Source organism: Microcaecilia unicolor, chromosome 4 (assembly GCF_901765095.1).
Source record: "Microcaecilia unicolor chromosome 4, aMicUni1.1, whole genome shotgun sequence".
Classification (NCBI taxonomy): Eukaryota; Metazoa; Chordata; class Amphibia; order Gymnophiona; family Siphonopidae; genus Microcaecilia; species Microcaecilia unicolor.
Genome location: NC_044034.1, coordinates 215,870,715 through 215,895,822, shown reverse-complemented (window position 1 = coordinate 215,895,822; position 25,108 = coordinate 215,870,715). Strand labels below are relative to the sequence as shown.

Sequence of the window (25,108 nt, the reverse complement as noted above, 5' to 3'; positions counted from 1 at the left end):
CACAGCTGGAATATTATTGTCTCCATCCAGTGGCCTAGAGGGCTACATGTTTATGGCTCTGCAGTAGAACCACCATAATGTATCTCTATCATAACCAGTATTACAAGGCCCGGATGATTATTTGATCAATCTAGTGCCTGGGACTGGCTACATTCCCATTTTTTAAAAATAATTCTGCCACCTTCAGTTGTATAACTCTATAATAAAAGCCAATAATATTCCAATTATCAATAGGACAGGTGGTATTTGATTTGAATAAAATAAATCTCAGAGTGCTTCATAATTTATTTGTGAGCATGCTGCTTTTATCTTTGTAATGTAGTTTTTGTGTTTTACTCGTTGCTATGATTTGGGATAGAAGTCCTGTTTTACTGTGCTCTGATATTGCCCTGGACTTGAACCGCTTCTCAGTAACCCCCACCTTTTACAAAGCCACGCGGCAATGCTGACACAACCCATTCACATTGAATGGGCTGCGTTGGCATTACCATACTGGCAGCCGCTAGCATGGCTTGGTAAAGGGGGGGGGGGGGGTTGTAACTCAGTTATAAGGAACCTTGGGATCTTACAGATCTGTGTCCTTCACTTCTACCCTCTAAAAATTTAGAAGTTTGTACTTGATAGACTTGTGGTTTTCCTTCAAGCTAAACAATTATTATCTCATTTAAAGTTTTGCGGAATTAAAATTAATATTGAAAAAGATGGGCCCCTACATGTCTCACAGTAATGCAGAAATTCAGTATAGGTGTCACTGCTGTATCTAGAGTAGCTGAAGAGATACTGGTATAGCATAGTTCAGTATATGGTACCAGCTTAGTGCCACTGTTGTACACTGATAAAAGAGGAATTATTCCTCAAGCCTAGCCCACATCCGCTCACCACTGTGAGAATGCACATATTTCTATGCAGCAAACCCTAACATATCAGGACTGATAGAAATCCATAACTAATAAGGGGAGAGAAGTAACACAATCCAAGATAATCCAATCCCAGTTGAACTGCACTGAGAACAAGAAGAAAAGTTCCAGGACACTGCCAGAGAGTATTGAGAAAACCAGGATTTGTTCAGACATCAAGACTGACCAAAGTAAAGGATATCCAGGGGAAGCAGTGAAAGAATGGGTGTACAAAACAACTATTCCCACACATACACACACAAATCCCCCCTCCCCACAATGAAACAAAGTTAAAATAAAAGATACATGATATTCATCATAACAGTAATTGAAACAATTGTAATAAATATTTAAATCAATAACTTAGGCTGTAGTTACAACAGCAGTAGCTTATTGTTTATTATTAACAAATTAACAACAGAAAAAAAAGACAAATTTTAAGTGGATTCAACCTTAGTTTTTTTAAATTATAAAATAAATTTATAGAAACCTGTAAAGACACAAATAAACCCGAGAACCCGGTTGGGACAAGAAATCCACAATGCCTTCTTGGATGCGAGGCTAGATTTCTAGGTGCAGATAATGATGTCTTTGTCATCATGACGTTACATTACAGTCCTGGTTTTCTGAGTCACATCCAAATACACTCTGGTTCCTGGTATGGTTCTGAGAAAACCAGAACAAGATCAAAAAATCAAGATGACATAGAGTGAGGTGGGTGACACAGCCAAATAAGCACACAGCTTAAGGTTGGTAGGTTGCTTGATAACATGGCGTGAGGTTGGTAAGGTCGCAGCACAAGGACACAGGATAAGGTTGATAATACAATTGCTTGATGACATGGAGTGAGGTTGATGGCAGCATGATGACACAGGAAAAGGTTAGTAATACATCTGTATGATGACATGGGTATGACTGGCAGATTGCTTGAGATGCCCATGATGATATGAACCTTTGGGTTGAAAGCTGCAGAAGCACAAGGCAACCTCAGCCTTGGACAGTGGTATAGCGATATTTGGTAACCCTACAGGATTGCAAGTCCCAAAATAAGATGTGTAGAAAGATCAAAGTTAAAGGACTCTGGGCAGACTTAACTGTCATGGTGATGCAGAAATACTGAAAACCATATTAGAGGGCATCACTATACAAATCTGAATAAGCCCTGATTTGATCTTGTTGAATGAAGGGGCTTGTTGTTGTAACTTCCATAAGACTAACAAGACTGAAAAGGCTACATATGTAATAAGACAAAAATCAAGACTGGTAGAATGGAATTCATGCCAGAGCTTCCCAAACCTTGAGCCTCAGTGTATGCAAACTGATCTCATGCATATTAATCTGTGGCTATCCTGAAAACATGCCTACTTGTGGAGACCCCAGGAGAGGTTTGGGTAGCCCTGTCTTATGCTTTCTCAGGATCCTTTTTAGCATTTTGAAGTGGTTGGATTGGGTAGAGAAAGAAGGGAGTATGATCTTCATGAGACTCCTCATATACTAGATGCTAACGTATGGCCTAAGGATTTATATTTAGTGTGATCACATAATTGCCAGTGGACTTATGCTGTCAATTCCCATCCATGTTTGTAGTTGGCATTGTTACAAATGTTAAGAAAAACACACTGTTAAAATGCCTTCAAGGAGAGGCCCCATTTGAAACAATGCAACAGAGTTCTGCATTACATTAAAGAAAGCCTGAATGCAGCCGTGCTATCTGTCTCCTACCGCAGTGCTTTCTGGTTCTTACAACAGTACGATGATGTTATAGTGCTCCTCACAGTTTTCTCATATTACTTGAGAGCACCCTAGGCACACACTTAGAAACAACTTTGTGCAATGGTTTGGTGACAGCAACAATGCTGTATCGCAGATACTCTCTTAGTCTTGCTGTTTTAGATGTTGTTATGCAATTACTCTAGGTCGGGGGTTCTCACATTTTGCCTTGTAGGTTTTGTATAAGCAACAGAAAGCTCTGGGGTCTCACTGCATCCATAGGCACTAGCTCCCTGGGTGCTGTGGGTGCTTCAGCACACCCAATATTAAGCAAACTCCTGCACTGTGTCCAATGAAGGGCAATTTGGTTTGAGTTCAGCATCCCCAATCATTTTTGAAAAGTTGTCTTCTACGAATGCATCTGATTCCTGCCTTCTTACTCAGAAAGGTGAACGGGGAGGGTTGCAGCTTATCAGAGACAGGCTGAAACAGTCCTAAATTTGCACTATCGGACTGGTGAACTTGTGGTCCTACTCTTCATGGAGCAGTACTTGAAGAAGATGACTCTGCTTCTGATAACCTGCAGAGACCTGTTACCCTACTCTCATGTCCTTTCATTGATCTGTTCCCACTGTAGAAAAGGTGTCTGTGAAGCGAACTTTGTGCTGTTGTGCAAGTGGAAGTGGTTTGTATAATGTAAGTGGTAGTTTTATTGAGTGAGAATGGGTCTGGCTTTGTGACTACAGTGGCATGTGAGCATGAACTCATACACTGGGCAGCTGGAATGTGCTTGTCTCAGTGTGAAAAAATGTTCCTAGGTAGAGAACAATATGACTGTGCACTATATATCTACATTTCTTACTGTGTGTGCCTCTGAATAAGTAGAGCTGGTTTCTAAGACTATATCTAACAATGTGTGGACCTCATTTTTGTTTCTATTAAATAAAAAAAAAACCTGGTGATGTATTTGGAACCAAACCTGAAAGTGCATTCTTATATTTAAAAAGCATAAGCCATTTTTTAAAAATTTATTTTACCATGCTTGCTATACTGCAAGGTGGCTGGCAAGGGCAGCTCTGCGGTTTATAACAAAAAATGCCCAAAGACAGGCAGGCAGAAAGAGGCTACAGGGGAAAGGAGGGAGAGCGAAGAAAAAAAAAAACAGAAGGAGAAGGGGATAGGGTAAAGATGAACAAACAGGGCGTGTTTAGGGTACGGGTATGGCAAAAGTCTTAGTGAACAAGTGGGAGTGAGTTTTTTAATTTTCAGGATTGTTTTAATTTTGCGGAGAGATGCTTCAGAGTGGAGCTGATCCGGAAGAAAGCTCCAGAGGAAAGGTTCAAGGTAACTAAAGGCTGATTTGCGAGTGACAAGACGAAGAACCTATGGTGACGGGAGCGCAAGAAGATTGGATATAGAGGAACGGAGGGAGCGGGTCCGGGCGTAGAGTATGAGAAGATTGTGCAGGTAGGTGAGGGCTGATGGGAATCAACCTTTGAAGACAAAAAGAAGAATCTTAAATTGGATACGCAAGGAGATCGGGAGCCACTGTTCAGAGCTGAGTCAGCTGTCAATATTCAAGCCCTGGTAACTTTGCACTTGGACTGCTACAATCAGGGTGTAGCCAGACCTTGTGGTGGGAGGGAGCCAGAGCCCGAGGTGGAGGGGCACATTTTGGTCTGCCGCCCTGTCGCTCCCCACCCACTGCCACAGCAAATACCTTGGCTGGCAAGAGTCCACAACCCCCCACCAGTTGAAGCCTTTTACAGCGCCGGTCTCCGGCGCCACCGCCGTGTTGCCTGCCTTGCTATTTTTTCCCCTCATGTCCTGCATGCTCCTTTTAGTGAAATTCTCAGTTTCACTAGAAGGAGAATGCCGGATGTGAGGGGAAGACAGATCAGGGCAGGCAATGTGGCGGTGCCAGAGACCGGCGCTGCACAAGACTTCAGCTGGCAGGGGTTGGGGACCCCCCCATCAGCAAAACCAGAGGCCCAGAGGAAATTTTTTTTGGGGGGGGCAGGCCCCCGTGGCCCCACGTAGCTATGCCACTGGCTACAATGCTTTGAATATGAGGTTACCCAGCAAGGTTATAAGACATCTGCAGTTAGAGAAAGAAAACACTGCTGTTCATATGTTAGTGAATTGCGGTAAAGGAAAACATTCCTCCCTATCTTGAGAAATTACACTGGTTGCCTGTTGCCAGTAGAGTCACATTTAAATTGGCCTGTCTTGTTTCTAAGGTTTACATAATCTAGACCCAATATATTTGAGGTAGCAACTCCAATTTTACGCTCCGAGATCATTAGGATAAAGTTCCTTCAATAAAACAGCTCCAGGGCTCATAAGTGAGCACTTTGCCAATAGTTCTTCTGGAAGCAACTCCAGAATGAACTGAGACTGGCTCTAGAGCATCTGTAAGCTTTTAAAGACATAGGACTTGATATTCAACGCTAGTTATCCAGGTGGCAGGTATGGCTACCAAGATACCTAGCACTCACTGGGGTCAGTCAATTATTTTCAGATAATGCCACTGAAAGTCACTTCTGAATGCCTCAGCACTAGCTGGGTAGTCTGGGGATGGAGCTAATGCACAGCTACACGATATCCGGTACCCAGATTACTCTCCAGGTAAATTGAGACAGTGATGTAATTGGAGATACCTTCCGGTGCCTGGTCTATAGCCAGATATTCAGAGCCAATAGCCAGGTAGTGGCTGGTACAGACTATCTAGGTATATATCTAAATGTTGTGTTCAGTGTTTGAATTCAGCTCTGACCACAGTATTTCAACATTGTGGGACTAGCATTTTGGTTCAGCATTTGAACTATAAGAGCTGTGGTTTTGTTTGGAAATCAGTACTGAGGAACTGCTTCTGTTCTGATTTAAACTGGGTTGCATATTGGATCTCATGAGTTCAGGATTAGAGGTTTCTATGCTAATTTCATGTATTGTGATTTTTTTTGTGTTTTGATATGTTAGATTACAGATTTTAACATTTACGCCTATTCATAGTACTTTGCTATGACTTTCTAAAATGTATATTGTTGCTAAGATTATTATTATTATTTTACTTTTTCTTTACTGTATTTAGAGGGTTGCTGTGATAAATTGAGAAATAGTTTCCCCGTGTGTGAATACATCCCTGCATATCTCTCTGCTCACATTCCTAATTGAGTATATCCCTGTATATCATTGTTTGTAGTTCCCTCAGGCTGTGCCTGTGTATTCCTAAGCATCTTTGAGTTTATACTTCTCTGGGTTTCCTAGTGGGTGTGTATGTGTGTGTGTGTGTGTGTGTGTGTGTGGATCTGGGTATGTCTATGTTCCTGCCTGAGTTCTCCCTGTCTGTCTTTCTGTGAGTGGAATAAATAAGTAGCTACAAAATCCCAAGCATTAACAAAAATATCACAGGGTGGTGTTTTCATGCCAGGCTTCTGCTCTTCATTTTGACTCCATGTAACTGGAAAAAAAAATCTACAAGCCAAGGACAGCTCTAGATGCACAAGAATTACCCAGAGTCAACATATGAGGTAGAGCCATCTTTATCCTGAAGTGGTGATGAAATATGGGGTTTTCATTGGATCCACACTCACTGACAACCTGCTGTACCGCGCTTTCCTAGATGCCTGGTCCACAGATGGTCCTAGCATCTCCTTCTTGCCACATTTGGAAAGAAGTAGGGCCCAGGCACTGGCTTCTCCAGACTGGTGAGGGGTGCTGTCATGCTGCCCCCCAGCCACGGGATCCACACTTCATGCCTTCCTAGAGTGCCCATATGCAATATATTTTTAAAGAAAACAAGTACTGAAGGTTGGTGGGAGTTTAGATTAGGGGTGGGCCACCACGGTCCGAGGGCCACAACCCAGTCAGCATTTCAAGATTTCCACAATGAATATGCATGAGACTGATTTGTATGTACCACTTCAATTGTATGGAAATAGATCTCATGCATATTCATTGTGGCAGTCTTGAACAGTCATCTGGGTTGTGGCTCTCGGTGACTGTGGTTGTCTACTCTTGGACTAAAACGTGAATCTACTCCATTCATTCCTGGGAGTGTGATGGTCTAGGCCAGAGACCAGGAATGATTCCACAATAGAAGGAAATGTTGGTAGCACATTTGATAAGAACTAAAGGAATTACTAGGAAAAATTATATTTTTAGGAGCTCTAAGCCAGGGATCAACATTTTTTGCTAAAATTCCATAAAACATACAATGTTTCTCCAGGAAATAGGTTGACATATCAGCCCCAGTTAAACCATCCCAACTCCTCCAACCACTATTCACACAACACTACACTGTCTCTGTAATGCCATCACTGCATTTTCAATCCATGTGGGTCAGCTCTGTTAATCTTATTCATTACATGATTAGCAGAGCAGGCCCATGACTTCTGAAAAGGAGTATAGTGCTGGTAAGAGAGGAAACAGTGTGGAGGGTGGTGTGGTGCACTGTACTTCAATTTTATGATTAAAACCAGAGACAAAAATCTCTGTTTTACCCTAGTTTTAGATTTCCTTCAATCTTTTCCCCTTTCCCATCAGAGTCGAAACATGAAGAAAAACCACACTTGTCTAAGCCAACCTGCAGAGTGGCCTGAACCCCCCCCCCCCCCCCAAAGTATTTAAACTTAACTGCAACCTAGTGCTGCTCCTTTGAAACTAGGCAAGCTTTGCCTCCTGTCTGTGTTGTGTTCAGACCCCATGGCCTGGGTTTGCAGAGGTATCATTTCATAAACAGTGCTGGGGAGGGGACATAGGAACCAGCTCTAGGAAAGTCAGTGGGTGCTGTGCACCCCCAGTATTAAGTATGACCCTCACTGTGCCCAGGGAGGGTAAATTGTATTGTGTCTGGCACCTCCAAGCATCTGGAAATGTTGGTACCTATGGGAGAAGAGAAGGGACAAAGACACAATCTAAAGGAGATCCAGAAATATCCAAGCCAGTCTGCCTATCTGTAGCCACCTTCAGATACTTTTTGGCCATCACTGGGAATCTGATGGTCTCAGTACTTGAATAGATCCCACACTAGCTTATGAAACAAAAGATTGCAGAGACAATGGTCTAGAGATATATATGTTTATACAGGTGAAACATCTTGGTGCTCATGCTGATTTGGCTCTTAGTGTGTGATAAATAAAACTGATGGCTTCCCAAAAGGTTTGAAACCCTCAAATACCTCATTAATTTAGATAGTGAATCCTGTATTTGGGGGCCACCAGTCAGTTAATGGCACCTATCAGACAAGTCCACCCATCAGATACATCTGAGTATGTCTAAGTCTCCCACAGCATAGCCAAGACAAACTTTTTTTTACTAGCTAAATGAATACTTTATGGATCAATTAAGACCAAAATCAACCTTCTGTTTCTCTAACTTTTTTTTTACAGTCCGACTATAGCTTAAACCGCTGACCCGCTGGTTTATAACATAATTAAGAATCATTAAAGCTGTCTTGCTGTTGGCTAATCCTCTTCTGAGAATGAATGAAGAGGGGCATAGGAAGAAGCGCCACTCTTCATTAAAAGAGTAACACACAACCTAGTTAGGCTGGGAGACAAAAGACAATAGCCAACCCAGGAAGAACAGAGAAATCTTTTGATAGCTGTCACGTGTTACTGGGCGTTCAAAATGTCCTGGGATAAAATCCCTACACCTGCTTTTATGTTTAAATAACAAAACACAATCTTTCACCCTATACCTTCAACTGTCTCAAATAAAATTTCAATCAAGCTAAACAGAACGTTCTATGAGGTCATGGAGAATTGTTAAAGCTGCCTTCCCATTGGCTCGTACCTCTGTGTGGACTGTGCACTGCAAAGATTTTGATATAGTCACATGACACCATCTGACAAATCACAGCGTTCAATATTCCACACCCCCCTCCGCCATGCCCCATTTTGTAAATACAAATTAAAAGCATTAAACAAACATGTAGGCGCGGTGACACCCCACGTGATTCTCAGGGATGCATCACCTCAATGAAGAGAAAAAGTGCATTGCTTTCTTTGTATTATGTAGATTTGGGGGGTGGGGGGACTAGGAGAGACCCAGTCCTTATGAAAGTAGTATAAGTAGTCTGGTATTGCTTTAAAAGTCCATGTTTCCATTTTAAATACCATACAGTAAAAACAGAGTCTGCGAATGATGCTTATATGTCCTCTCTGAAATCATTGCCAGAATGAACAGCGTCAATAAATAACAAGAAAGACAACAACAAATTCTGGAAATATTTACGTCTCGATAAAAACTGCAAGTAAAACTGTTTGCCTTTCTGTGCTGTTATATATTATATATAATATATATTTATATATGGATAGGGAGACAGTATGGCAGCATATGGGGTCAGCCATAGAAACTTGCTGAGCATGCTCAGGTGCTGGTTGGAAAAGACTACCTTGGGAAGAGGAGCTAATACAGAATTTGCTTTGCCTGCGTCTAGTCTTCAGAACATAATCTGTCTCAACCATCTCCCTGCATAAGGGGTGACGTGTTCCTCCCATATCTATCCTTCTCTGCTTTCCTGTGTTTTAGAACTCCTCCCACCTCAGACAGATGGGGTGTGTCACTGTATGGTGTCCCTCATTCACTGTCCCATGCTGCTCTGAATTGTAAGACCTCTGAATATGGACCTCTCTCAATTTCCACCCTATGCAAACTGTAAATGTCACCTCCTACACAGGAAGTATAAAGGTAATACTGGGGGGGGGGGGGGGGGGGAGGCTCACAGTTATCAGGATACAGGCTCCCATTCGGATGCCTGTAGACTTAGAAAACCTGTTCAACGCATACCATCAAAAATAAATGCTAAAACAGGAAAGAAGTCCATCTAGCTAGCAGTGCTAGGAGTGGTATGGGGAGTGAGCTACAGAGCATGCTCAGTCAAGCTTCAGGCTTTTAGTTAATAATCTTCTGCAACTGTCGTATATTATCTCTATAAATAATCCCCCTCCCTAGTTAAATACCCCTGTGGTTTCCGCACTATGATGCAGTTGTCAGGAAACCTCAATGACCTCCATGCTTCCTGAAAAGCTCGACTGTTTGCCAATTTTGCCCAGGTCTTCCCGGGATCTGCTTTCTGACATGCCCTCTTCAAACTCCATCTGGCAGCTCCGCCTCTTGAACTGTTTCTCACTGGTGCCATCCTCATGCCAGCTCCGTCGAGCATCTCTTTGCTCCGGCCGCTGCTTGTCCCTCAGTCTTATCTCACAGCTGGTCTGCAGTGTTCCACAGCTGAAAGAGGAGTAGGAGGTGGCATTAGCAAACAGTGTCCCTGTGCCATGGGAACCTGCCGATGAGTCTGCACTGAAGTACCAGGGTGTTTCCACAGATGGGGTACTGGGGGTCTCTAAGTGGGTGCTCCATGCTCCAATGCCAGCTGACTCTATGGCATTCTGCTGGGTCAGAGCAGGCAGGCTCAGTCGCAAAGTCTGTTTGAGACTGTCCTCCATGCCACTGCTCTTGTGCACCGTGCACATACCACTAAAGTTAAGGCTTAGTCCATGGGCTGGGGATCCTGCTTGGTGCCTGTGCTTTCGTCTTTGTCGCATCTTTGCCTCTAATAACAAGTCCGACCCACTTGCCCAATCTGGGCTATCTAGCACTGGTGAGAACTGGCATAGACTGCCAGATCCTGAGGAGCTGTCCAGTTTGCAGAGTTTGGGAGTTTCGCCTACTTTGGCCAGGCCAAGGGAATCCTGATAGGCACTGGGAGCATAGGCTGACTTTATGTCCAGTGAGAAGGAGCGTTTCAGTCGGTTGGTGTCCTGGATACGCTCTGAGGATAAATGAAGCCCATTAAGGCCTTGCTGTAGCATAGCTGGAGACACAATCTTTGGAACTGCCGTTGTAGACCGTTCAGGCTCTGCCCAGGAAAATGCTGAGCTTGTGCTTTTTGAAGCCTCCTCGGCCATTTCTGAGGTAGCAGGTGTGAGGCTCTCAGGTACCTCTGCTTTTTCAGGCTGATGGTCTTTGTCACCTCTCTCTGCCTGGGCACGTAGAGTCCCAGCAGACAGAGCTTTGAGAAGCTTCAGGCTTCGCTCGTACTCTAGCAGCTGACCCAGGAAGTTGAAGTTGGGTGATATGGACGGCCTCCGGTCTTTCACAAACCTGGACATGGCACATAGACAAGAAGTAATTAGACTCTTACTCTGACTTGATTTAAAAAAATCCCTGTTTCTGTTTTCTCCCTCCTAACTGTTCCATGCCTCCTGTATATTTAAGTTCAATAATTTTTTAATGATGATTCGTACTTCCACATTACATGTTCATATTGCAGATATTCAACATCATTACTGTTAACTGACTAACATATTTCAGCTCTAACTATCATCAAAACTTTTTATTCCACACAGCTTCCTTCCTTCCCTTCCCCTTCCCCCCCCCCCCCCCCGGTCCCCACTCCCCCTCCCCTACCTTCATCCCAGAACCTACCCCCCCCCCCCTCCAATTCTGCCTCCTGTATATTTAAATGAGTGGTAAACATAGCTCCGTTTCAGCTTCAATTAATTCCCCATGAAGAACTTCAAAACACTGCTTGCATTCATTTGTGTTCCCACTGACATCCAGTTTTGCAGTGGGCAAATGTTGTTGACTGGCTTAGTTTTAGCATCACATGGTACAGCCTAATGGTTAAAGCAAAGAATTTTGACAAGGCTCCAGTCTCACCTCTAGCATTTACTCTTGAACAACAAACCTGTCATTTAATTTCTCACCTCTCTTGCTCCACTTTGGGGGTGAGGTACATCTAGCCCTATATTCTGTTTTGTATATTGCTGTTTATTAATACATGTTATAAGCCTTATGAATGTAATTTTTAAGCTGGGATGGCAATACTATCTTTTTTGATCAGCTCCTTTCTCTTCCAGGTCAAACTAGAACCAGGGCTGGGATCTGGCATTATAAGCCTTCATATGCTACTATCCTGTGATTTTCCCTCTATTATATATTACCCCCACCCACCCCCATATCCATCAGACCTAGTTTGGTCATTGTAATGGTGTATGACCTCCAGGCTAGGACCATCAAAGGCATCGCCTGGAGCCCTGCAATCATGGGCCTCAAATCCAGCCACTAGGTGTCACCTTTATTTTTATTTATTTTTCTTACATTTGTACCCCACGCTTTCCCACTCATAGCAGGTTCAATGCGGCTTACATATTATATACAGGTACTTATTTGTACCTGGGGCAATGGAGGGTTAAATGACTTGCCCAGAGTCACAAGGAGCTGCCTGTGCCTGCAGTGGGAATCGAACCCAGTTCCACAGGACCAAAGTCCACCACTCTAACCACTAGGCCACTTTAAGAAATGACCATGACTTCCTCTCCTCCTCAGGGTTGCAAACACTACTTCTGCAGCACTCCCAGCCACAGATGACCTGGGGAGTAGAAGACCCAACTTGGGGATCAAAATGGGGATCATTTTTAAGGCAGTGCACAGCTTTGCTACTAAGTCACCAGACTGGCTAGCAGTCCTATGTTCTGATTAGTCAACATTCCATTCACTTCAGTGGTCCAATATCTCGTGCATAAAGACTTTAAAAATGCACAGAATGTCCATCATGACAGCCTTCAAACTGTTTTAACTTAAACAAAAAAGAGTTCCAGGCTGGCCCAATCGCTGATACAGAGTCAGATATTCTGTTCTCCAGGCCAGATGGGCATGGCAACACCGTGGAAATAAACACTCCTTGCGGGGAAGGTATCATGCAACAGTGACACCTAGAGGCCACACTGATGGCTCACAATCAGGCATCAAAAGAACTCGTGGCTTATGGCCCCTGACTGAAGACTGTCACTGAGATAAATGAGCTGAGTTAGGGTGGAATGGTAATTTATTTATTTATTTGCAGAATTTACAGCCTGAACATTTGGCACACCAACACGGAAGGGTACATAATTAGTAAAATTATGGTACAAGGGAAAATAGGGAAACTCTCCAGGGAGTTGCAAATAAAGGCTCACATCATTGTCCAGTGGACACCAAAGCCTAAAGTAGCAGGAGAAAACTGTCATGCCAAACAGATTTATCTCAGCATTTAATATAACATTAAACATGGCTAGGAGGGTTATCACAGCTTCTAGTTTCCTGTGATAGCCTGGGGTAGGCTTTGCTGCAAAAGGTAGAAAATTCTGTGCAATGTTTCTGAAATTCTATGACAACTATGGTGCACATTTTTACATCCAATCCCATTTCACACAATTCACAAAAATCTGGGTACACTTCTGTCTATTTGTGAACGTTTACCCCCTGGAACAACCAACCAAAATCTATAAAAATGCCATAAGGAGATGAACTGTTTGGATAGTACTGCTAATCTAACATTTTGGCCCAAAGTGCATTAGTATCCACAGTCTTTATGATTCAGCCAAGTTGCGCCAATTGGTTTGATAACCAAATTGTTTGCTCATTCTGGCCCATCACCTTTGCTACCAGAGTGGAGCATTACAGTGTACAGAAAGGACATACTTCTTTTAGACTGTAACTTCTTTTTCCTATCACTGAGAAAGGCAATGCCTCTGTGTTCCCAGGGAGGACTAGATGCTTCTCTTTTGTTGGCATGTGGTTTACCTGTAGGCGTCGTCTGAAGACATGCCCATGGTCTTCATGATGTAAGCGATGGCAATGGTAGCTGACCTGGAGATCCCTGCCAAACAGTGGACCATCACACGGCTGCTTGACACCTTGGCCTTGTCTGTAAGACAATAAAAGATAAAACCAAGAGCTGTCACTAGGATCCGAGACAGGGAGCAGGAGAGGCACTTTGAGCAAAGGCTATATAGAAGGGAGAACCCAACAGAAGACTGATAAATATTAGTCTAAAGTGATCAAAAAAAGATATATTTGGTAGGATTTTAGCTACAGTAACAACATATGGTAATAAAGGTTATTGTAACACTCTACAATAATAATTTTGATGAAACTCTGCATAGGATCTACAAACACTTTTACAAATGGAAATTCCATGAGCAGTTTCCCATTGAGAATGCTGGGGCATGATAGCCATAGGTATGTTAGATCTCATGGACTTTGCACCTATTTTGCAGCAGGGATTGCAAACTGAAATCCTTATACCCTGATGGCTGACTCCACTCCTAGGCCCTTTTCAACACATATAAAAGCAACCATAATGTACAACTGTGGGTACATTTACACACAGAGAGGAACTCCACATTTTACCATGTACCTGCTTAATTACCCAAGTAAAATTATACATAATTAGGACAATTTTCAAATATGATCTGTCCATGCACATTGCATACACTTCACAGAATTTATCACAAGATTCATTCCCACTAGAGCTTGTATTAGCAGTTGTAAGACTCTAGTGGTCGGCTCTTCATGGCATTCCCTGTGCTGCTTCCAATAAGTGTATGATTATTAAACTTCAGGCTACATCCTGCTGTACAATCCAATAACATCAAGGATCCTACAACCAGGGCTGCTGGGGGGGGGGGGGGGGGGGGGGCAAAATTCCCCAAGGCCCGGCATCCAAGAGAGGCCTGTGCCTGTCCGGCATTGGCATGGCTCTCCTGCTCCTGTGTGCTGCAGAGCAGAGTTATCACGTTATCGGCGTTAACTCTAATCTGCCTGCCACAGGTCCTTCTTCCTGTTGCATCCCGCCTCCTGTGTAAAGTACTTCCTATTTGGATGTGGCAGGAAGAAGGACCTGAGCAGCAGAGTGCACCTAGCAGGAGAGAAGACAATCAAGTAAGCAGGCCCATAGTGGCCCGGTGGCAGTGCACAGGTCAGGGGGGTTGTTTGCCCTGGGCCCGGATTTGTCTCTCGGCGGCCCTGCCTACAACATTCTGGACCTGCTGTTCCTTCTTGCAGAACAAGATGCAACCTCAAAATCCTTCTTGAGTGTGAGTTAACTTCATAACTCTGACTCTAGCCACAAAGCTCGCTCTCTGTTTTTCTCCCCTCTTTGATCCCGTAATGCAAGGCCAGGTATTTCTGGCTCACTGAGGCCAGCTCCTCACCTATAAACTCAATGCATGCATCCAGCCAGGGCAGCAGTTTCTCACAGTAGTTATCGTTGACAGGAATGCGCATGAAGTGGCTGTCACAGACGAAGTCTGGTTTGGGGCACGTGTTGCTGGCATTGAGGACGTAGGTGATTCCATTTTGGGCCATCAAATCCTGAGGATAAACAGGCAAAAAAAGATTAAGAGTCAATAAATGACCTAAAGCAGGAGTCCCCTCTTTTTCTATCCAAAGGGGCTTTCAAACCACAGGGTTTATTTTCAGTTGGAAAAGCAGAAGAGGCTCCAAGAATACGCTGGGCAGCTCTCCACAGCACCACTCTCAATCCCCTCTTTTGGTGCTGCTTCCAAAGTTTTGATGGGTTAATTAGTGGGATAAACTTGGAGTTTATTCTGCATTCAAGCTCCACTGACCACATGACACTTGGAAGAGGAACCAAGGAGGACAAGAGAAAGGAAACAGGCCAAGCAGATAAGCATAAAAATAAATCAAGGGATACTCTGCTAGAGAACCCTTTTGGAAATGCACTATTCAAGCTCTGCCAACAGCACAAGATCCCCACCTGATCTTTTTAACTAGACTCAGCAGCTGCTTACTGCTGGTGGATCTGTTTTTTTTCCCCTCTGAGTGGGACAGTGCTGAAGGAATGGCTTGTCTTGGTTAAAAGAATTCTCTGCATTTTTCTTTTTCATTTCTGTTTACTCCCCTTGCATAACTTCTTCTCCTTTTGAGTCCCATCTCCCCCTCCCCACCCCCCCATCACTACAGAGCTGATCAGATTGCTTCTGCTGGAGGCATGTCCTCGCTGGAATTTAAAACATCTACATCTTTATTTTTCTCAGTAATGATTTCACTTTGAAAGCGAATGCCTCCATCTTGGGCACTTTGCACGCAGGGTGACATCACTGCAAAAACATTTCAGCTCTTACAAAACAGTACAAGACCCCCACCTGGCAGAACTGGATTTGGAAAGCTCTTTCTTTTGCAACTGCAAGTAGAAAATTGTCTTTTCCAAGCAAAGATCCATGTGTTTAAACTGGTTTCTATTTTCAGCTATAGGTCTAACTTTTCTCCTTCCACCCCCACTTCTTTTAGTAGCTCTTATTTCTTCTCGTAGATTCCTCTTACTCTTTGTAAGGCCATTGTCGAAATTAGAGAATGACACGGGGACGGTGACCCGCAGTAACCGCGGAGAAGGGGACAGGGACAGAGCTTGCGGGATGGGGTGGGGACAGAGCCCATGGGGACGGGGACAAACTTTGTTCCTGTGTCATTTTCTATTTTGAAGCCTGTTAATGAACTGGACTGTTATTTGAGTGATGCAGACAACGATATTTTGATTTTTTGGAAAAACAAGCAAACATGCTGGCCACAACTAGCAAAATTTGCATGGGGGGATCCTGTACATCCTGCTACCAGCACATCTTCTAAGAAGACATCTTCTATTGCAGGAAGGACTGTGGAAGACAGGAGAGCTAGACTGAATCTTGAGATGGTCGATGACCACAGATTAAAAAATCATAACAGTGTTTCATAGGGCATATTTCTTCCCTCTAGGGCATACAGAACAGGTTGTATTTTGCCCCTGGGCATTTTTAACAGGGTGGTTTAGGATTCCTTGGGGAAGTAGAAATCAGCTATTGTTGGGGTTGGAAGGGTAGAGGAGGGTTATTATACCTGCTCACTGTTATTATTGCTTTCTATTTGTAATTTATACACAATAGTTGCACAGCATATTATTCCTTTTTATACTTTAATAAAAAGATTTAAATATAAAATCATAACTGTACGAAGCTTCTGCAGATGAGGACAGAGCCCATGGGGAGGGAGCAGGGATGGGGACAGAACCTGCGGGGATGGGTCGGGGACGGAGACAGGGCCTGTAGGGATGGGATGGGGACGGAGACAGAACCTGCGGGGACGGCGCGGGGATGGAGACAGAACCCACGGGGACAAACTTCGTCCCCCATGTCATTCTCTAGTCGGAATACACTTGTTAGAACAAGGGATAAACTTGCCAGTTGGCTGTCGTGCCTTTGACACTCCATCTCTCCTCCAAGAGAAGGTCACACTGGGGCTGAGCCATCAGCCAGGGGCTCAAGGGGGCTTCTTGCCTCTTCTCTGTAAGGTGTAAACATTTAATTTCACTCCAGAACACCTAGCATAGTGATCAAGACTAATCCAATTAAATGGGAGATATACATAGCACAGTTCCAGGTTGTGTTTTTATATAATGGGGGTCAGCAACCTCTGACATGCCAAGCCTAGCACATCACTCCCTCCCAAATCCTAGCATTACAGATAATCCTGAAACTACTCCTAGGGCCAGTGGGAGAAGTGCTGTTGCACAGGGCCACAACTAGGCATGGGTAAGAGGGACAGCTGGCAAGGGAGTACAATCCCATGAGGATGGAAAACTGACTGAAATGCAAGCAGCAGATGTAGAGCTAGGAAGAATGCAGCTCTCCTCTTGCCTTTGAGAGCAAGAAGAGGGAGAATGAGGATGCAGGGGGAACAGGAGACAGCAGAAAAAAAGAACTGGGAACCAGAATGGAGAAAGAGGACCTAGGGGTGAAAATACACATTAATGCACCTAGTTATGGGTCTGCTTTCGTAACTGCAGTGCAACTAATTCTTGTTCTTAGGGGTAACCCTGCCTCCCCATAGCATGACAACATCATTAACCCAAATAGGTTGCTGCCCTGTGGTATACAAATTTCGCTATCAGAGTAGAATCAAATGTGGACACTTAGGACTCAATGCTGTAAGTGATACCCAAAACTGGGCACCAAGAAAATGCACTAAACACTATTCTATAAATGGAGCTCTGGGTTGGACGCGTGGTGCCGGGATATGCACCTAACTTTGGATGCAACAATTTACACCTACTGAAACCTGGTGTAAATTCTCACACAGATCTCCCAAATTCTATAATACTGTGCAGATCTATAGTGTATGCCCCTGACTCGCCCATGCTCCTCCTATGGCCATGCCCCCTTTTCAGTTACGAGCTAAAAGTTTTTCATGTACCGTATTTTTCGGACTATAAGACGCACCGGACCATAAGACGCACCTAGGTTTTAGAGGAGGGAAATAGGAAAAATTTTTTTTTTCCTTTTTCCCTCCTCTAAAACCTAGGTGGTCCGGTGCGTCTTGTCCGAGTTCAGGATTGTCCTCCCCTACTCACGTCACGCGATGTTCCCTGGTGGTCTAGTGACGTCGGGGCAGGAAAGAGCCCCCTCTTTCCTGCCCAGCGAGCTGCTCTCCGTCCTCCTGTATGCTGCCTGACGGTCTCGGCGAGATTCAAAATGGCCACCGAGAATTGAAGTCTCAGCGGCCATTTTGAATCTCGCCGAGACCGTCAGGCAGCATACAGGAGGACGGAGAGCAGCGCGCTGGGCAGGAAAGAGGGGGCTCTTTCCTGCCCCGACGTCACTAGACCACCAGGGAACATCGCGTGACGTGAGTAGGGGAGGGCAATCCCGAACTCGGGGGGAGGGCGATCCCGAACTCGGGGGGGGGGGGGGGGGGAGGGCGATCCCGAACTCAGAACTCGCTACCTTCGGACTATAAGACGCACCCCCCCATTTTCCTCCCAAATTTGGGGGGAAAAAAGTGCGTCTTTTAGTCCGAAAAATATGGTACATCTTTATAGAATAGCACTTAGCAAGATGCACGGGCAAATCCAAATTGTTGCCAATTAATGCCAATAATTGATTGTTAGCACCCAATTTGTGGCACTAATTGGCTTGTTAATTAAATTGCAAGCGTAACTTTGGGTGCCATTTATAGAATTCAGGGGTTCAAAGGCTAGATTAATGGGGTCTTCATTAAAATAACACATGTTAAAACACTAACGCAGTTTAATACATCTAGCCTAGTGGTCAAGCAGTCCATAGGGTTGCCAACTAGATCCAGATTCGCCCGACAGGGTTGATCCAGTCCTGGGCTTAGTCCAATGCATAAAGGGACTTGTAGCCTTGCTTTTCTTAATCCAATGGGGAAATCAGAACCACAATCCCTGCATGGATCAACCCTATGAGGCAAATCTGGATCTAGTTGGCAACCCTAGACGTGTCCGAGGCTTAAATCTAGGTGTGATTCCTGACATTTGGGCCAACTCTATTGTATAAAATACACTTGAATTAGGAAGCCCACTTACCCTCACACATAGGCAACCCATTATAATATTATCCTTTCTATGTGTACATGCATAACTGGTCCATGATTACAATTCTGATTTGTCAATTATTTTTCATCAGTAGATGATACAACTATAAGCCACTAGGTTTCACAGATATAGCACAGAGGCAATGGTGACCACAAAAAAGCCTGGCAACAACTCTTCTTAGCAGAAGAGAAAATAACCAGAAAACCTTAGAGGGGTTTCCTCTGCTCTGCACTTAAGATCATTTCAGAAACAGCACAAATGATTATAACCAAGCAACTTCAATTATGTCCTAATACAGGGACACAGGAGTAAGGGTGACCTGCTTCCCGTACACCAGTTCTTACCTTATTCAAGACATCCTTCTGTGAGCCCAGGTACAAATGTGGCAGGATTCGTGTGGGTCCCACGTTGGCTACTGGTAGACAGGGTTGTGAGATGCTCATGGGCAGAATGGTGGCGGGTTTCCCCTCACAGAGTCCTGGGAAACAGGTTGAGAATGTGGCAAAACCTCCTGTAAGTCACAAACACAAAGGCCACTTTTTAGCCAAGAGAAGACAACATTTTTATTCTCCATGTTGAAGTTTATTCTGTATGTGGAAGCTCATCACACTGGGATCTGGCACAGGCTAGATTAAGAAGCCAAGAGACACCCGACCTATTGGCCCTCGTCAGAGGCACAGTGAGGGTGCTCAAAGTCACCAATCTGCCTTTCCCTACATACCCCAAACTGCAGAGATGTTGCTCAAAAACACTCATGTGCCACATACGCTTGTGAGGGAGCCCAGAATCAATTACCTATCACTAACTGCAATGAAACACTCCAGGGATGCCCTAGACATCAATGATATGACATCTGTACTCCATCAAGCAGGCAATGGTGACAGAGATGTCGGTGGATTTGGACATGTGGAAATACTGAGACTCTGATGTGGGCCTGGTTCTGAGCTATGCAGATAGTCTCACAACACTAAGGTGGTTTCACTAGCATTCCTTATTCACAGGAGAGAACAACTAGCCACCTATCTAATATGCCACTCAGGCATTTTGGGGCTATGTACAATCAGTTCAACGCATACATTTTTAGGATGTAATTTTTTCGTGATTGTGCACATGTATTTCAGTTACTTCTGTAAGTCTGTAACATGCAACTCAAACCATATAACAGCTGTTGAACTGGTACCTATTATCAATGCAATGCTAACCACCCTCAGTCCCCAGCTAGTGCAGAACAGAAATGGCTACAGTGATACAGGGCACAGAAAATCAAAAGCCGAGCTCAGCAGGCTGGTGGTGTAGCAACAGTGCTAATTGTTGGCATGCGAAAGGACCTGGATTTGATTCCTGGCTTGGACCTTCTGCTTAGGCTTCCTACAACCACAATGGCAGCACTGGTTGCAGTGCTGTTAGTAATACTTGATCACATTCCTTGAATTTCCAATATGACGTGGGAACAGTTAACACGTTTCAAACAATGGTCTTCTCTTTTCCTGCTCACGCACAGACAGGCCCACACATACCCTCCCAAGCTGTCATTTCCTATCCGTCTTCCTGCATGACATAAACTCTCAGACTGGGAGATGAGGTCAGAGGGAGAGAGGCACAGCACAGGTGCAGGGACTATCTCCCCTTCCTCCAGTCATCTCTGAAACAGGCTTAAGGCTGCGCTATCTTGAATGTACTATCCGAGAAGGGCAGGCAGAGTGAGAACATGGGCTTCGGGAGTCATTTTGCACGAGGGAGACAGGGGTACACAGCATGCTTGACCACCCCACCACCTCAAACCTGTGTGTCACAGTGGCATTCAGCACCAGAGGAGGAAGAATCACAAGCAAGCAGCACAATCATTGGTCATCAACACAAATGGGAACAAACAACGTGATCAACCAAGAATGTGGACCAGGGGATAGAGCTGACCAAATCAGCCCAAGGTTCAGCAATCTTCTCTCATGATTTAGTTATATAAACAGGACTGCATTCAGAAGTGCCTTACACAAAGATTAGCTAATCCTCTGAGGTTAAACAGAAGGCTATCTGTCCGTGGTTCAATCAAACACACAGATTTCTCCCAAAATATCCTTGAAAAACAATTGTTTGCATGTGTTGGACTGTGCACAAGTCATCAGGATAAACTGAGTCAGTCCTGGATCTTGTATATGACAAGAGCAAGTGATCATCAGGCCATCCCTGCAAGTCAGCCTGTTTTTTTAGAATCTCCCTAATTAATATATCTGTGGACACTGAAGACTCAGCATATGTAAACATTACACATGCATATTTATTAGGGATATACTGAAAACTGGGCTGGCTTGGTGGGACTCAAGGATGGGTTTGAGCATCGCTGCTCTAAGAATCAAACAATATTTATGTCCTAATGTTACACGCAAAGTGAAAAGCCAACATCACTCAGTTACTATCAGTACTCTATTCCCCACACTATGTTCAGCAATGATCCTTCTTCCACCCTCCGTCACTCCCCAACATAGGACGTGTCTACTAAAAGTTAATGTCCCAACTGGACATGAAGACAAAGGAACTGGCAGTAATTACCTGGCCACATAGAGGGCAACATTATATATCTGAACCTTCATGTTTCGATTACTCTGCTGTGCTTTTTGCATAATTACACAGCAAGTGAAGTGAAACAGAAGGTAATGAACACAGATGTACTGAGAAGCCCCAGATCTGCACATGTGGCAGAGACACAGCTAACCTTGCAGCTTAGCAGATTGACCGTGCTCAGCTGGGACACATACCTGGTGGCCATCTAGCAACTGGAGCCAACATTTACATGTATTAATACCAGGATAAATATTCAGCTGGCGGCAGTCAGCATTTTTTGGCTGCTATTGGTGTTATGCCCGGATTTTCTCGGCACCGGCACTGAATACCCAGGTTTACGCAGCTGGCCACCTCTTATCTAGTTGTGCGATATTCAGCATGTAACCACTTAAGCAAAACTGGATAAAAATAGGACTGTGTTTTATGTGGTCCAGTTTGTTCGGTTAACTTAGGTGGTTAAGTGCAGAATATTGGCATTAACTCAATAAGTGCTGACTTCACCCCCAAACCACCCACAAAATAGCTGGCTTTCAGTTTAGCAGTTAGTGCTGATAATCAGTGGCATTAACTGGTTAAGTGTCAGGGAGTATCAGCGGATAGCCCTGCAGAAGTGATTTAACTGGCCAGGAGCCTCTCCTGCCTGGCTAATTGTTTTGAATAATCAACCTCACCCTCATCTTCCACCATGATGGATTTACAGCAATATAGATGCTGCTGCTGAACCAACAGCTGCCCTACATACCAGGAGCAGCTCCCAGTGCTAACAACTGTCTGTAATACAGCTGTAAGGTAGTGAATGCTATAGCTTATAGAATTTCCCTTCTGTGCCCCCTCCCTGACCAGGGGAGATGAGCAGAACTCTATTAAAAGCCTGGGATAGAGGAGGTGACATCATGCCTGAAGCTGGCTGGGACTTGCTCTCTAATCTCTCATAGCAGTTATCTCTGTCCTGCACTCTGCTGTCAGCAGCACCCTGGCAGAACCACAGAAAAAACAGCTGTGACCAGGGGTGTGAAGTGTGAGAGAGCAACCCTGAAAAAAGCAGTATGGAGAAGTGCCCCTAAGGGAGTGCATGAGAGCGGCAGCTCTGAATGAGCAGGTAGAGGAGAGGAGCTGAGGTGTGAGCTTTATATTTAGTCAGAGAAGGGCAAGAATGAAAGCCCAAGGAACACATTTTAAAGCTGATAAAGTCCCTGAGAAAGAGAAACACAAAACGTTAAGAAAAAGAAATAACCATAAAAGAAAACCAATGTCAAACAGCGGGGCCGGTCATCCAGGCAGGGGACTGCTGGGAAGGGAGAGCTAGGCTAGCCAGAGTCCTCCACTTCCAAAGGGCCAAGCCCAAGGACGTGAAAAGAGCAATTTTGTGATCTGGCACCCACATATATGTATATAGCAGGGAAATTGACACTGAAGGATGTAAATAGCAGCAAAACACCTAAGTGCTATTCTATAAGGGCCTGCGTGAGTGGCTTAGTATGTAAATTCAAGTGGGCACAGAGTTAGGCAGAGCATAGGCAGGCAATGGGCAGGACTTCCCCTTATGTATTAAGGAGGCAATTCTATATAGAGCATTACAATTCTGGTGCCTAAAAGTTGAGCACTAAGCCCGTATTCTCTAATGGCCAAATTGTGCACCAAAACCGTTAGAGAACAATCGCTTAAGTTAGCACAGGCTCAATGCAGGCTTGACCACTAATGACTGCTCTATAGCAGGCACAACAGCTGCATTTAGGTGTGAGTTAACTAAGTGCGTGCTAAAATACTTGGTATGCCCCTGACCCTCCTGTACGCTTTCACTGCAGTTGTGCACTATGAGAGAAAAGGGATGGGACTTGATAAACCATCTTTCTGTGGTTACAATCAAACTGGTTTACATATTAAATACAGGCTCTTATTTCGTACCAGGGGAGGTGGAGAGTTAAGTGATTTACCCAGAGTCACAAGGAGCTGTAGTAGGAACAGAACCCAGTTCACCAGGATCAAAACCTGCTGCACTAACCACTAGGCTACTCTTCCACTCCAGGATTTAGGCACCAGCTTTATAGAACAGGGATGTACCTCACTAATGCGGGCAACTACTAATTTATTTTTATTTATTTATTTCTTTAGTGCCAATGAGTTCTACTTAGTGCCAGTTGACAATTAGCGGCACTTAAGTGCCAATTTAGGTCCAATTAAGTTACATGTATAAATGAGGTAGTCTATAAAGTGCATGCTATTTATAGATTTAGAGGGGGGGGGGGAGCAACTTACAGAATACAGTAAGTCAGTGGTTCCCAAACCTGGTCCTGGGGTTTCCTAGCCAGTCAGGTTTTCAGGCTATCCACAATGAATATTCGTGAGAGATATTTGCATGCACTGCCTCCACTCCTCTCTCATGAATATTCATTAGCCTGAAAACCTGACTGCATAGGGAACCCTATGCACACCATTGCTATATTTGGGCACCTGCAGTTATACCAGATTTAGATCTGGTGTAACTGTGGGAGCCTAAATGTAAGGTGTGCCAATACAGGGCTACACTAGTATTCTTTGAACAAACTCTGGGTGTCCCAATGCCATTTTAGAATAAGCTCTCACCACATGGCATCGGGTGCCCAGTTATAGAATTGTCCTATAAGTGCTGCACTTCAGCATATACTGGCTGAATGTGACCTGGCAGATTGAGGTTTCACCATCATTCTGTAGGCACTGGGATCTGTGTGATTGATGGATTAAAGGAACTGGAAAACCACTATGATACAGACATCTGAGTATCTGGAATTTCCCAGATATATTCTAACATCTGTTTCTGCATGATGGGAAAGTCCTACTGTACTTCCTTATAAACTGCTGCAAGCATTGCCTTTGTTCTCTGAAAAGTATGACAAAAAAAGGAAAATACCAGTAAAACCAGTTATCTTAGAGGCACTTTCAATCTGAAGAATGCTAGATTAGCTGAATATATGTGGGGATAACTTTACAAAATGTTCCGTACGTGTGAAGGTCATATGGCCTATTTTAGCCTATTTTATAAAGGACACAATCCCCTTCATGATGCATACAGTGAGGTCATAATCCAGAAACTGTGACAATGCATTGTTGCTAGAAAGCTTCACTTTGATGTCCCAAGTACTGCATGAGGAAAGGTAGTGGAATATTTTGTGTTTGACATGAAATAAAATCAAATTTGTCATTTTTGTTGTTGTTCTTGTGGCTACCATTTAAATGAACTCGACCATAACTCATGGTTGCCTGTGGCCTCTTCTGCCATCCCACTACTCTGTCTCTGGTGTGGCATGAATTATACCTATCAAACACATGAAAGGCAACAGAGATTATGTTTCTCACATGATAAATGTCTAGGGTTGTTGGCTGGATCCAGATCTGCCCGACAGGGTTGATCCAGGGTTGCATACTCTAAGAAAAGCAAGACTACAAGTCCCTGCATGCAATGGGGTAAATCCAGGACTGGATCAACTCTGTTGGGCAAATCTGGATCCAGGTGGCACCTTTATAAATGCCAGAATACAGGATCTTATGAGTCTAGGGGAGAGAGCTGCAGTTCAGTGATCACTTCCAATCACAGTGCCTCATTTACTCAAATGCATTAACCAGTTAATGCATGCTGATGCATATTAATTTGAATTAAGTGAACAGTTAGTAAAAGGTCCCACTGAGAATAATGGAGCTTGCATTAACGTGTGAAATTACAATAATGCATAATTTGTTTGTATTCTTAAAGAATAGGTCAATTGGCAAATAGAAGAATCATGTTATCAGAAGCTGGGCACTCAGAGAT

General features: G+C 44.1%; 1 protein-coding gene across 2 annotated transcripts in view; it reads right to left on the bottom strand.

The window, feature by feature from the left end:
• Window positions 1-4,603: 4,603 nt before the first annotated feature.
• DUSP8 (dual specificity phosphatase 8) overlaps window positions 4,604-25,108 on the bottom strand; it is a 186,283-nt gene continuing 165,778 nt past the window's right edge. For both annotated transcript variants that reach the window (XM_030201239.1, XM_030201240.1), the window contains 4 exons: window positions 19,110-19,276; window positions 14,591-14,750; window positions 13,179-13,302; window positions 4,604-10,715 (listed from right to left, as the gene is read on the bottom strand). In XM_030201239.1, coding sequence (XP_030057099.1) covers window positions 9,602-10,715; window positions 13,179-13,302; window positions 14,591-14,750; window positions 19,110-19,276 — 1,565 coding nt within the window. In that variant the 3' untranslated portion in view covers window positions 4,604-9,601. The remainder of the gene's footprint in view (window positions 10,716-13,178; window positions 13,303-14,590; window positions 14,751-19,109; window positions 19,277-25,108) is intronic.